Source organism: Nothobranchius furzeri, chromosome 5 (genome assembly GCF_043380555.1).
Source record: "Nothobranchius furzeri strain GRZ-AD chromosome 5, NfurGRZ-RIMD1, whole genome shotgun sequence".
NCBI lineage: Eukaryota > Metazoa > Chordata > Actinopteri > Cyprinodontiformes > Nothobranchiidae > Nothobranchius > Nothobranchius furzeri.
Genome location: NC_091745.1, coordinates 61784367 through 61797686, shown reverse-complemented (window position 1 = coordinate 61797686; position 13320 = coordinate 61784367). Strand labels below are relative to the sequence as shown.

Genomic DNA, 13320 nt, shown 5'->3' with positions numbered 1-13320 from the left:
TCAACGTAATACGTGCGACAGCCCCATCTAGTGGACAACTTTTGTGTCTGCACATACCTGTAGTTATCGTTCATTTATTGTTATCGAGGTGAAATCCTAAATATATTGTGATATTGATTTTAGGCCATATCGCCCAGCCCTAATACTGATACAGTGATCAGATGCTGCCAACCTACTAAAACTCATCGATATTGTTTAACTCTACAGTTACGAGTGGTGTTGTCTCCACCTCCACCCATAGATGCTGTTTTCTTTGACCTGTCCTCACAGAGCAGTCTATTCTCCACACTCGACCACACAAACAAAGCCTTTTTACTGCTCAGGATTGGTTTTATCCTCCATGAAAGTGAGCTTTGCAGCACTGCCAGTATGTTGTTAGTAACGTGTCGGCAGACGGCGTGCACACGCCCACAGAGGAGATGCCACATGAGTAGCTGTTTAAAATTCACTTGTTCTTTAACAGCCACCTCTGAACAGTCCTTCGTCAAATTACTAAAACCAGAACTGCTCACTGGGTGAAGGAGTGTGGTTTGCGATGGAAAACATTATGTGAATATCTGACTGCTGCTGGTGATTAAATTCTGGAAAAAATAATACACAGGCTGTGTATTAATGGATCCTTTTTCCGTGTGCGGTGCTGTTGCTGCTGTATGAGTTTGCAGAGGCTCTAGGGCCAGTCGCCAGCATGCAGCCTTGTGGTCAGACGCTACAACGTCAGTGCATGCTTTTGTGACATATGACACTATCCCTCTAAATGGCAAACCAGTGCACGTGTGTCCTTCTTCTCTCCTCAGTCTGGTCTGGTGTACACGGAGGAGGAGTGGCAGAAAGAGTGGAATGAACTGTTAAAACTGGCCTCCAGTGAGCCAAGAATCCACTACAGCACCAACGGCACCGGCGGGTAAGGTCTGGCTCGGGACAATGCGGTGACTGTTAACCCACAGCACTTAGTCACAGCCTTGTTTGTTTTTCCATGACCAACCAACTGATCAGATATTAGAGGTCTGTCCTCATGCAGTCATTCTGTTCATCACTGTGACGAACACTCACTCGAAATGTAAAACCGATTCAGTTACAGGTTGTGTTAAAGTTTCCATTAGTCGTCACACACTGGTGAAATTCATCACCGTGTTTGACCCATCCCCGTGGGGAGCATTGAGCTGCAGCTATGGCTGTGCACGAGAACTATTTCGTGGTTTAACTCCCAATCCAACCCCTCAAAGCTGAGTGTGAAGCAGGGAGGCGTTTGGTCCCATTTTTAAAGTCTTTGGTATGATCCGACTGGGATTTGAACCCCAATCTCCCAGTCCCAGGGCGGGCACTCTACCGCTAGGCCTCTGAGAAGGTACTTTTTTTCTTTCTGAAAATAAAATTTTTATTTGATTTGTGATTTTTTTTTTCAAATCAAGCTTCAGCACTATGTTCATAATGGACAATAACATTTACAAACACCACAGGAAATGACATCAAAACATTAAAGCAGGCCTAGAATTTCAAAACATTATAAATATTACTCATATGAAACATGTGAATACAGCAAGCTCGGGGTGTCGAATGTACCTAAAAGCATGTACAGTCTCTCACCTGCTTTCTTATGCAAATGAGCAATGTTGTAAAGGTCGCTGATGAACTGCAGCAAGATATGATGGGAGCTGTGACTTGTTTAGACAAACCCCCTAAAATTTGCATGCCCCAACTCACTTCAATGTAAACATCAGACAGGGTAACTAACCGCAGTACAACACTGGGCTGAGCTACTGCTAATGCTAGCCCTGAGCTACTGCTAATGTGCCTGTTGGATGAGAGGAAAACATCCAAGAGGAATGTTGGAGCACATGCATAACATTCCAGGATGTACTGGGAATATCCAGCCTTTGAACAAATGTCATATAGATCCATAGTTTGCCTACTGAGTTCTCTAGAAACTGAACACGATGGTTCAGAGTTTCTAGTTTCAGGCAGCATCATAGAGCATTTGGGGTGAACAGGTTATGCAGCTTATTTCACCTTCATTCCTGGCTGAGTGGGCACGATAAACAAGTCTTTCCATTTTAGGGTTTTATTATGTGGTTGTGTTTGGCTATTTGTCAGGGCTCCTTGGCCATTTTGAGCCCCAACAAAGTTTTATGGAGGCTCAAAAAAACAGTTTTAATAAGTTGACATAACAGATCCTGAGTCAGGAAAATTGCAGTTTTGACAATCACATTATCTGAAATTGCAATTTTGAAAACTATAGATTGTTCAGCAGTAGCTTACATGTTAAGATGAATACAGGTTTTATTTTTTTAAATAAATCAACCGCTTATCTGTTTCAGTTACAGCATAAACACACATCTGTCTGTTTTTAGGGCTGAATCTTCTGACGAGCCGGTTTACGAGAGCTTAGAGGAGTTTCACGTCTTCGTCCTGGCTCATGTCCTCAGAAGGCCTATTGTGGTGGTGGCTGACACCATGCTGAGGGACTCTGGAGGAGAAGGTGAGTTTGGCTGTTGCATAAAGAGATGCAGACCTCCATGCTGATGACTTGCTTGGGTTGTCTAAATAAACAGATCTTTAGCAGAATTGGTGCCAATTTGTGCTGCAAAAATACAAACAAGCAATCTGTTTCATCAAACAATAGTAACATAAAAGGAGATGTTTTGCAAATCTCACCCTTTGCATCTTTTTGTGCTGTAACGTGGGTCTCTACTGACAGAATGAGCACTCCAAACAGAATAAAAGAAACTTCCATCGGTTTTCTGTTAGTGTTTGGTTGTAGGAATAATTTCCTTCTACAAGCCCGATTGTGACAATAAGGAAAATTAAAGCAACACAAAAGAGTTTTTAACAGTTTAAGCTATTGCTTTCAAACTGATTTCAGTGGTTCTTGAGCCATAAACCTGAGCAAATTCACATTGGACAGCACTCTGCTGATCAGAGACTGTACTCAGTGTTGTTGTTCAGGTTGGAACACTAGTGGGAGCTCTCTTCCTGCATCATGGCAAAAGCTGTTTACTGTGCCGGTAGCTAATGTAAAGGCTTGCAGTTATCTTTTTAAGTTTGCTAATCGTTATTTAAAAACACAAGAAGAAGAACTTTGCCTTTTTTTTTTGTTGGCATCGTAGCAGTGCCTGGAAGTAAAGTAAGAAAGTAATGTCTTTGGAGGCAAAGCAAAGAGCTAAACTAGAGTGAACAACAGCACGGCCTGCACTAGTTTTAGGGAGCTAAAGAATGCTGCAATACCACGGATTGATGGTGACCTGGCTTTGTTGTTACTGGAGTAAGTAGTGTTTGCAAAAGCTTTTAAGCTTCAAATTTATTCCCATTTAACTGTGGGTATTTCCAAAAGTTGTCCCCTTAAATGCGTAGCAACTGTAAAATGGTCAGAATGATCTTGTAATTGTAAACGTCTAAAGTAAATGCAGGGTTGTATTGCTAGTCTTGAGCCACAACTATTTTTTTCATATTTTTCTTCAACATTAATAACTGTTCTTTGGTCTGTAGCTTGAACCAATTATTTTGCGTGGCCGTATATTGACACATCAAATAAGCAATGAAATTTAAAAAACAGTGAAATCTCACATAACCAACTCCTCATGGTCTGCTTCTCTCACACACACACACACACACACACACACACTGCAATGCCTGATAGTTTTTTGTCTTTTTTTTTAAGAACACGCTTTAAACCATATAAGGTTTTTGGGCTAAAAGCTTTTTGGGAATCATATTTCTAGTGTGAAAAACTTGATTTTTTTTTTCAACATTATGGCAACTTTTTTTCCTCTTTAAAATAAATCTGAGATATTACCCTTTTTATGACCAATTATTTATATTTTAGTAGTTGCTGTTTTTAACCTGAACTATTGGATGTCCTTTGTTGGTAACAGATCTGTGCTGAGGGGACCTTCTCTCTCATTTATTCCCCTCTGTGCTCTACTGTAGCTTTTGCTCCCATTCCATTTGGAGGCATCTACCTACCGCTGGAGGTGCCAGCTGTCAAGTGCCATCGCTCCCCCCTGGTCCTAGCATACGATCAGGCTCACTTCTCTGCACTGGTCTCCATGGAGCAGAAGGACAGCTCCAAAGAACAAGGTGAGACATCATCCAACAATCTACGTTATTCTAAGAGGGAATCATCAGAGCTTTATTCTGCTGTCTTTGCTGCAGCTGACTTCATCAGGATATTACCACGACTTGTGAAATCAAGTTCCCATAAAACAGTCCAACTCTTTTTGTCTCCTAGTTGTAATTCCTCTTACCGACTCGGAGCACAAAATGCTGCCTCTGCACTTTGCTGTGGATCCTGGGAAGGACTGGGAGTGGGGAAAGGATGACACTGACAACATGATGCTGGCCAGGTAACGTTAAAATAAAATTACAACAATCTGACATCCCGTTGTAATCTAGACGTTCTTCGAAAGTGCTCTTAAACTTTTTATAGAGCACTCACAAACAATATAAATAAACGTGTAAATCTCATGTGTTCACTGGTGTGAATGTCTGGAGGCAGCTGTCAAGGTCAGGATTGACCTCTGATCCCAGATCAGTGGCACTCACAGTAAGATTGGTTCTAAACACCTTCTGTGAATTAAGCACCAGGAATACCGGCGTCGTGGAAAATTTTCGTCTAACTCAGCAGCTGATGTCAGACCTCTTATTTAAAGGAGATAGTTGGAAAAGAAGTGGCTCCTAATCTCGTTTATAACCCCGGTTTCACACTGAACGCATCAGCGGTGCGCAACGGCAGCGGAACGTCACTGCTTCAAATAAAATGCATTATAATCTATGGAGTGTTTCACACCAGCCTCAATGCAGCAATTTTCAGGCGCGTCCCAGAAGCCGTGCGCCATGCCGCAAAAGATATGATCGGGTTCTATTTCTGCCACTAGCCCCTTCTGAGGCGCGTCGATTTCCACAGTTCACATAGGGTTAGACAGGAAATCACACACGGTTTCAGTATAAAAGCCCTGGTAATTTTCCAAATAGAAGTACTTTATTTTATTATTTTTATCCAAATAGAAGTACTTTATTTTATTATTTTTACCAAAATAAAAGATCTTTATTTTATTATTTTATCAAAATAAAAGTACTTCAGCGATGCAGTTTTAAGTAAATGAAGCAATGGCTTATTTACTCCCGGTATCGTTCCAGAAGTGCAGCAGTGGGTTTTTTGTGGCATTAATCCTGACAGTGGAGAGGAGCAACGTCAAATCAATCAAATCGTATTTGACATAAAAAAATTTAAGTACATCAAACTTGTATAGGTAGCGCTTTTTAGGACATTCAAAGATGCTTTCATGCACTCTCACATTCACACACTGCCAGTGATGGTAAGCTACTATGTAGCCACAGCCACCCTGGGGCAATCTGACAGAGGCGAGACAGCCATTTGGCGCTGTCGGCCCCTCTGACCACCACCAACACAGGCAAGTTGGGTGAAGTGTCTTGCCCAAGGACACAACAGCGGAATCGACCCTACTCTACCACCTGAGCCACTGCTGCCTCAAAAGAGCGGTATCAAACATCATTTCCTTCTTTTTGGGTTAATGACGGACTGCATAAACAAATTATGAGCTTTAAAGTCTCGAGGGATTTTGTGATCTCACGAGTCCAGCAAAGAGCACAGTGAGGAAGCCGTACAGCGGGCCAAGACTCTCCCGGTGTGAAATGGGCCGCTTTGAAGTTCACGAGCAAATCGTTCCGCTGCCATTTTACGTCTCTGATGCTTCCAATGGGAAACTGGGGTAAAGGTCATGAAGTTAAAAGTCCTCTGGAATAAAAACGCACCAGGAATACGGAGTATAACACAACTTTTCTTTCTTTCAAATTTTTTTTTGTTCACTGAAAACATTTTTTTAATCATTTCTGATAATAATCAGTCACTGAGTTTTTCATGCAAGCTGACCATAAAAACTGCCTGCCACACCTGTCTCCTGCATTAGCTTCTGATAGAAAATAGACGGTGAAACTCTAGAAAGTCCTGACAGATCTATGAAACACTTTAACTCGACTCGTGACGGGGAAAGCTGTTGTTCGTTTGGAGAATGTTTCTACTAGTAGAAGCTAACCGTTAGCATTAGCAACTCCACCACACAGCAGAACTCCTCCAGGCTTGCGTTATTTGTGGAGAAAACTTCAACGTTTCAAAGCAAACAGTCAGTGGTAGAGTCACGGTGCTGTCGCCAACCAGAGGAGAGATGTCCAAATATCAGGAAATAAGAGTCCATATCCCGCCATCTGAAGCAGCGCACCGGATCTCTTTTTCCCCAGAGTACAACTCACAAGACATTCATTCCTACCAGAGATTCCTGCAAATGTATTGATTACACGAGTGTTTTTGTCGGCATTCATGACTAACCAATCCTCCTTTACTCCACATCTATCAGGGGTCTCCTTATGGGTTTCCTGGATTATAGTCACCGAGAGACCTAGGGTTGCTTAAAAAAGATTCACAGACCTGTCTCTGATGGAGATTTTGCCCTAACTCGGTTATTTTTTATCCTATTTTACCCAGTGTGGCGCTTTCTCTGGAGGCCAAACTCCAGATGCTGCACACCTACCTGACTGTCACCTGGTTGCCACTTCCATGTGAGGTAAGTCCAATCATCCAGAAACAGTACAAAAATGTATAAGTAGCAGTACAATTGTCTGTACTCCTGAGTTTAGGATGGTGAGTTTGCATTGTTGTTGCGTTGCCCTCTGGCAGCTGTGCCAAACACACATGAGAAAACAAACTGCAGCAGGCTGTTGGTGTCGGACGGCTCCGCCACGCTAACACTGTGACAAAGCTCCTCTAGTGTCCCATGTTCGCACCTGGGAAGCTCAGAAGAACAAACTTCAGGGTGGTGCTGCGGGGACTAGTGGGGCTTCAGAGAATCTGGTGCTGAAATGTAATTTAAGGAAACTGTTTACTGATTCTACCGGATGTAGAAAACCACAGATGTACTGCTGAAACGATCTACATCCTGCTAAGAGCTAACGTTTCTGATGCAGGTCATCCCAACATTCTGAAAAATAAATGTTTTATTTATTTTATTATACCTGCAAAGTCCATGTTTTCATTTTTAGTTTTGTGTTTTCATGAGCTGAAGTTTTAAATGTGAAACCTTGTTTTCCTGCAGCAAGCTCCTCTGGCCCAACCGGAGTCGCCCACAGCTTCAGCAGGAGAGGACGCTCGAACGCCTCCCGACTCAGGGGAGTCAGACAAGGAGTCGGTCAGCAGCAGCTCCAACGGCAACGGAGACACGACCACCACCTCAGCGGTAAACGGGGGTGGATCTGCGGCCAAAAACAGCACCTCGTCCTCCTCTAGTTCATCCAGCAGTGGATCTGCAGGGACTGGGGGGAAGGACAAGACAAAGAAGGACAAGGATAAAGACAAGAAGAGGGCAGACTCTGTGGCCAACAAGCTCGGCAGTTTTGGGAAGAGCCTGGGCAGCAAGCTGAAGAAAAATGTGGGCGGCTTGATGACTGGAAAGAACACCGTAGTAGGAGGTGTCAAGCAGGAGGGCGGGGAGAAGAAGAAGGGCTCGTTTAGGGGGCGGAAAGGCAGCAAGGACAGCTCGCCTTCCACCCAAGCCTCAGAGGATTCTGGGAAAGGCTCTCCTTCCTCAGGAAGTGAGCGGCTCATCGGAACGATGAGCAGCATGAGCAGCAGCGGTGGGAGCAGCACCGAGAGCGACAACTACAAGTACAGCGCCGACGTAAAGGTGAGTCTGGGAATCCTGCGGGCCGCCATGCAGGGCGAGAGGAAGTTCATCTTCGCCAGCCTCCTCACCACCAGCAACCGGCAGCCCTTCCAGGAAGAGATGATCCACCGCTACCTCACCGACGCAGAGGAGCGCTTTCGGGTGGAGCAGGAGCAGCAGCGCCGTGAGGCAGAGCGGAAGGCCATCGCCACCAGCCTCCAGCCTCCTAAGAAGGATGTAGTTTGTGCTTCGGAGCTGAGCTACCGGCCCTACGAGGCCAAGGAGGAACTCTGTGAGACCTTATCGCCTTCCTTCAATCCGACCCCTTTGAGTCCCTCTATGTACTCTGCTGTGGTGCCCATCCCTCGCCCCTCTTTCATAGAGCAACCTCCTCCCGCTGCACCTCCTCTGACCCAACACCACGTGCACCCCCACTTAGACACTCGCCGCCAGCTCGCTGGAGGCTCTCCAGCCACCTCTTACCCTGGCCTGCCCTCGTACGTCACTCTTCCCCGACACTGCCCCACCACACAGGGGCCCCCCCACCCCCAATACCACAGTTCCCAAGGCCCCTCCTCCCTGAGCCCGTCTCGCTTCATACCTTCCTATCCCGAGTTTGACCCGCCAGATTATCCCGGCGCCGAGCTCGCCGGTGGGGGCTACACCAATGGCTTCCGGGACATGAGCTCCATCCTAGACTCTCGGAGCGGACAGCCCCCGATCCGACACTACTCGCTGGGCAGCGCGGGCGGTCTGTCCAGCCGCTGCCGGACACCCAGCTGCACCTACTATGGACACCCCGAGACGGGGAACTATTGTTCCTACTGCTACAGGGAAGAGCTGAAGAAGAGGGAGACGGAACCGGCCATCCACCGGTTCTGAGCGGACCGCGTGGCGGCTTTACTAAGAGTGGCCTTTCTGTGTTTCAGTAAACTAGCGGCGAGACGCAGCAGTGTCCCTCCCCATGATTACAGCTGTGTCATTTCCTGTTGGATGTGATGTCACTAAACGAGGGGGAGGGGGTATCACATGATAGACCATAGAATAAACTAACTGCACTTCTGTTGTATTTTGCTGTGGCTCTTATGCAGGTGTGTGTGTGTGTGTGTGTGTGTGTGTGTGTGTGTGTGTGTGTGTGTGTGTGTGTGTGTGTGTGTGTGTGTGTGTGTGTGTGTGTGTGTGTGTGTGTGTGTGTGTGTGTGTGTGTGTGTGTGTGTGTGTGTGTGTGTGTGTGTGTGTGGACTACAGGCTTTCCTTTGTTCGAGTCGAAGGCCTCGCTGCTGTCTCCCCCTAGTGGAGAGAATGTAAATGGCAGGACAAGTACGGAACACTCATGCACATATTTCCACACCACATCAGACACTATGAGCAGTTACGTAAGCACAAACCAAAAAGGCACAAGCGTCTCCACCGCACCTGTTCTCGTGCTTGGGTCTGTGCACAGACCTGACATTCATGTTACTGGATGCTTCTGCCACCCCTGACCCCTGGAAGCATCACATCTGTCTTCTCAAACTACCGATTAATGCTAGTAATTCTAATCTTTTGCTTATTTCCTTTAACTTATGGCTGGATTCTGAAGAGGTCAAATGTCAGGAAGCATCACAGGTTAAGGCATCCAGGCTAACTTTAGTCTTCCTGCCAAATTACAATTCAGAATTTAGCTAATTAATTCAGATTCTGGGAATCTGCAGGCTTTGTCCCAATCAGATCTGTAACTAAAGCTTTCTAACAAACAAACAAATTATACACAAACATAATTTAAATTTTTTAGCAGATTAGATGCAACAAAGCTGCTGCTGCTGGATTAAAAGTCATTGTCAACAAAAGAACATTAACTCTGAATGCATAAAGCAATAAAATAATCAGCATTTGTGACTTTTGTCATCAGAGCAGCAGTAGATCTGAGCATTTACAGGTGTGTGTGTAATATGTTACAGGTGCGTTGATGAGACGAAGTTTCGTTTTCAGCTAGAGGTGCAACACTGAGCTGTTTTGGATGCTCTTTGCATCAGCTGAAGCAAGTATGTCCAGTCCTGATCCTCCAGGGCCACATCCCTGCACGTTGCTCCAACACACCTGACTTTAGTCAGCTGGTGATTAACAGGCTTCACACCTGCGCTGATCAGGTGATTCACCTATTAAATCAAGTGTGTCGGAGCAGAGAAACAACTAAAACATGCAGGATGGAGGCCCTGAGGACCATGGGTGGTGACTTCTGAACTAAAGGAACAAAAAATAAACATTTAGACCAAACACTGGGGAAAAAATACAAAATGTTCACGTGAATTTTTGTTGTTTGTCTCCAAAAAGGGAAAAAAATGTCTGAGTTGTCTGAAATTTTTAATTTAGGATGTTTATAAGATTTATTTATTTTAAAAGTATAAAGTCCTTTTGATTTGTTTACAATAGCAGCTGTTTTCGGTCTGGTTTCAAGTGATAATTTTTGTACCGTCTCACAAACGGAATTCTGTTGCGTGTTTATTCTGGGTTCCATTTCTCAGGCTGAGGTCGATCTTTGTTTTGGAATTTTGTTCCACCAAATCCACTCATATGTTGCACAGTTCAAGCACTTTCCCCCGATGTTCATGCATATAGATAGTTACGTTTCTATGCCGGTCTCTGCAGACACTCCGGTTTAGTTCACTGGGAATTTGGTGCACAACCAGGAGAGTTTTATTTAAACTTAGACTGAAGTGTTCCTGTTGGCCTTTTAAAGCGTTTGCTCTGCTTGCTTCACTGCCTGCAGGTTTCTCTACTACTGAACCCAGAAACTAACTGAAATCCTGCAAAATTTCCCATTTTCACTGAAAGTTTTCCACATTTCTTTTCATGCGAAGCTCAGAGTTGAAGATTAAATTTGTTGAGTCTTCCGTGTTACTTCAAACTGACTATTGTTGTAATTACGGCTAAGTTAGAGCTGTAATTATCTCCCTATAAAAAGCCGTGTTGTGGACTTCAGTTGGTGATGAGCTCTAGTTAGAACAATTATGTTAATTTAGTTTTTCTTTGAGGTTGTTAGATAAAAGCACAAAACGGTATGCAATCCACTGCCTTGCCCACTAGAGGGTGCTGTTGTCTTGTTTGTTTTGACAGGTTGGCTCTGGTCCTGCTGCCCGTCACACAACTGCTAACAAAACACACCAAAACCTTATTAAAACACTGTTTTATTACAAAAGGTTGCTAAACCTGTTGCTTATATATCTGCTGCAGATTGAAATTTCCCCATAAATAAACATTTGCTGTGTGCATGTGTGTTCGAATGTGTTCATATGTCACTTTTCCCTTCACGCGGGAATAAAAACTTGTTTTAACTACAGAAACGTGTCCGTGTGCTTTCCCCTTCTCCAAAGTAATAGTTAGCTTGCAGGCGGAGTTTTTATTTTATTTTATTATTTGATGAAGCAGACAACCGTCAGGCTGCAAACATGTTTTTCTATTTAACAAAATAAGAGCGCTTGAGAGGTTGTATATATATGTTCTGAGTTATTTTTGTAAGCCCAAAGTTTTACAGTGTTTTTAAAAGGGTGAGATTGTATTTTGTTTAATATTCTGGAGAATAAGCTTGGAAGAGCCTGGATTTGGGGAGGAGTTACGGTTAATTATGACCCCCAGATGGGCCTTTTGTTACTCGAGGCTCTTTCAGTGCAAACTAATATCCTCAATACTGACCTGACGATTTGAAAATATATATATTTATAGTGGGATTTTTTGTTAAATCTGTTTCCTTGGGAAGTTTAGTCGACGTGATTTGGATGTTCTTTCTTTCTGACGTGACTAAATGTCTCACAGTCGGCTTTTTATTTATGGCTGTTTGAATCTGTTTCTTTGAGTTTGTGCGACTCTGAAAACCCGACACAATCTTACTGGCCGACTCTGCTCATTTCCCTTAAAAGCAGAAGAGAAATGGCTCTGGATGAGGTTTTTGTGACCCAACGTATATTTTTGTATATTGTACTACACTGTCATTTTTGTGGAAGCCGAACCCTACAAATATGGAACACTTGGATTTGCATGGGACTGGAACCGTTGCATGTAAATCGCGAACCATTTTACCAAATTTGTGCATTATTTGAACTTGTTTATTTTTCTTAGTAATTTGTTTTGTTACTTTCTGTTTTTTCTCTGAAGCCCTAGGGCTGTGTGACTGTGCAATCTGGATAGAAAGAACGTCAGATTAAGTGTTAGGTTATTAATGATGATTTTTTTTTTTTGCACCGTTTGAATAAATTCTCATCTTATTTGAAGGAACTAAAGTCTCTTGTCTTTATCTGCAAATTTTCACTCCGCTCCGATTATCACTCAGGGTCTCAGGGGCCTGATGTGTGTCTCCATCAGTCACCAGGGGAGAGGTCTCCTGTCTCACAGGCACACACTCACAGCTATAGGCAAAATTAGTCTCCAGTTAATCCAACATGCATATTTTTGGTCTGTGGTAGAAAACATGCTAACTATATGCCGAAATGCTGTGGCCAAGATTCGAACCTGCAACCTTGCAAAGCAACCGGGCCAACTCGACCGTGCAGCCAAACTTGAATAAGACTCTTCTCTCTGATGAAAATACTTGACTTTTAAGAAAAGTCTAAAATAAGAATAACAGAAAGGTAAATAAGCAGATTTGTGTTCATGTGTGTCTCATCACTGGGAAATGTGGGAATTTCCACTTAGAAAAAAAGCTCACTGTGGTGGATCAGATTAAAAAATCCCAAAATTTAATTAAACCATTAATTATACAAATTATGTAAGTACTGTCCTTAAGTTTTTATCTAAGAACCTGTTATTTTTGTTGTAACACCACACACACACACCCCAACTATCAGGAAACGTTTTTTAAAGGGAACACACTATTCTAAACTTACCTTTTCCATCCTTTTGTGCAGCCACGTGAGTTTTTACTGCCTCTATAAACACTTTAAACATGGAAAAAGATGTGCATTTGTTTTCTGCCAGTGTTTGGTTTCAGGAATCATTGCCTAAAGCAAACCATTTCAAAAAGTCCCTGTTTGTGATGTCACAACAGGGAAAGTAGACTAGAACCACCACTCATGCAAGAGCAGCTGCTTTAGAGTAGCAGCAGCTCTACAATTATATCAGAGTTTCTCAGCTAATAGCAGCCTGAGTGGGGATGGGTGGGCGTGGCCAGCTACAACTTGTTTTCTTAAAGTGACAGAACCCTGAAAATGCAGAATAGCACTGCTGAAATTGCTTTATGTGAGAGTGATTTAGTGTAAAGAACTTCGATTTTGATATTGGCCATAGAACTAATACAAATTTTAAAAAGTCCTCTTTAAATCACTTTGTAAAACAATAAATGAAACATTTGCTATGTTAAACACCAGACCGTTTGTCACATATTCAGCTCTAAAGTCTAATTTGTTGTCTTTGTGTTTTAGCTTAACATTGCTGCATTATGCATCAGTGAATAACTCCAGCTCAGATGATGCAAAGGTCCTGTGTCTAAGACTGTTTTATGTATCAGAGAAACCGGACCCCTAATGCAATATTGAACAGTTTCCCATGTGGTTGAACAAATCCAGACCTCTCTATTATAGTTCACTTGGACTCCGTCCCCGAACCTGTTCAGTAGAGTAAAGCATCACTCAGGATTACTCAAACTTTCCCTTTTCTTCATGGCGAGAAATTTCCTTTA

At 43.4% G+C, this 13320-nt stretch overlaps 1 protein-coding gene across 2 annotated transcripts in view; it reads left to right on the top strand.

Annotated features, from left to right (window-relative positions):
- otud7b (OTU deubiquitinase 7B) overlaps positions 1-11921 on the top strand; it is a 72332-nt gene extending 60411 nt beyond the window's left edge. For both annotated transcript variants that reach the window (XM_015949746.3, XM_015949745.3), the window contains exons 7-12: positions 795-901; positions 2349-2476; positions 3925-4074; positions 4226-4340; positions 6497-6575; positions 7104-11921. In XM_015949746.3, the coding sequence (XP_015805232.3) occupies positions 795-901; positions 2349-2476; positions 3925-4074; positions 4226-4340; positions 6497-6575; positions 7104-8552 (2028 nt within the window). In that variant the 3' untranslated portion in view covers positions 8553-11921. The remainder of the gene's footprint in view (positions 1-794; positions 902-2348; positions 2477-3924; positions 4075-4225; positions 4341-6496; positions 6576-7103) is intronic.
- The last annotated feature ends 1399 nt before the right edge of the window (positions 11922-13320 follow it).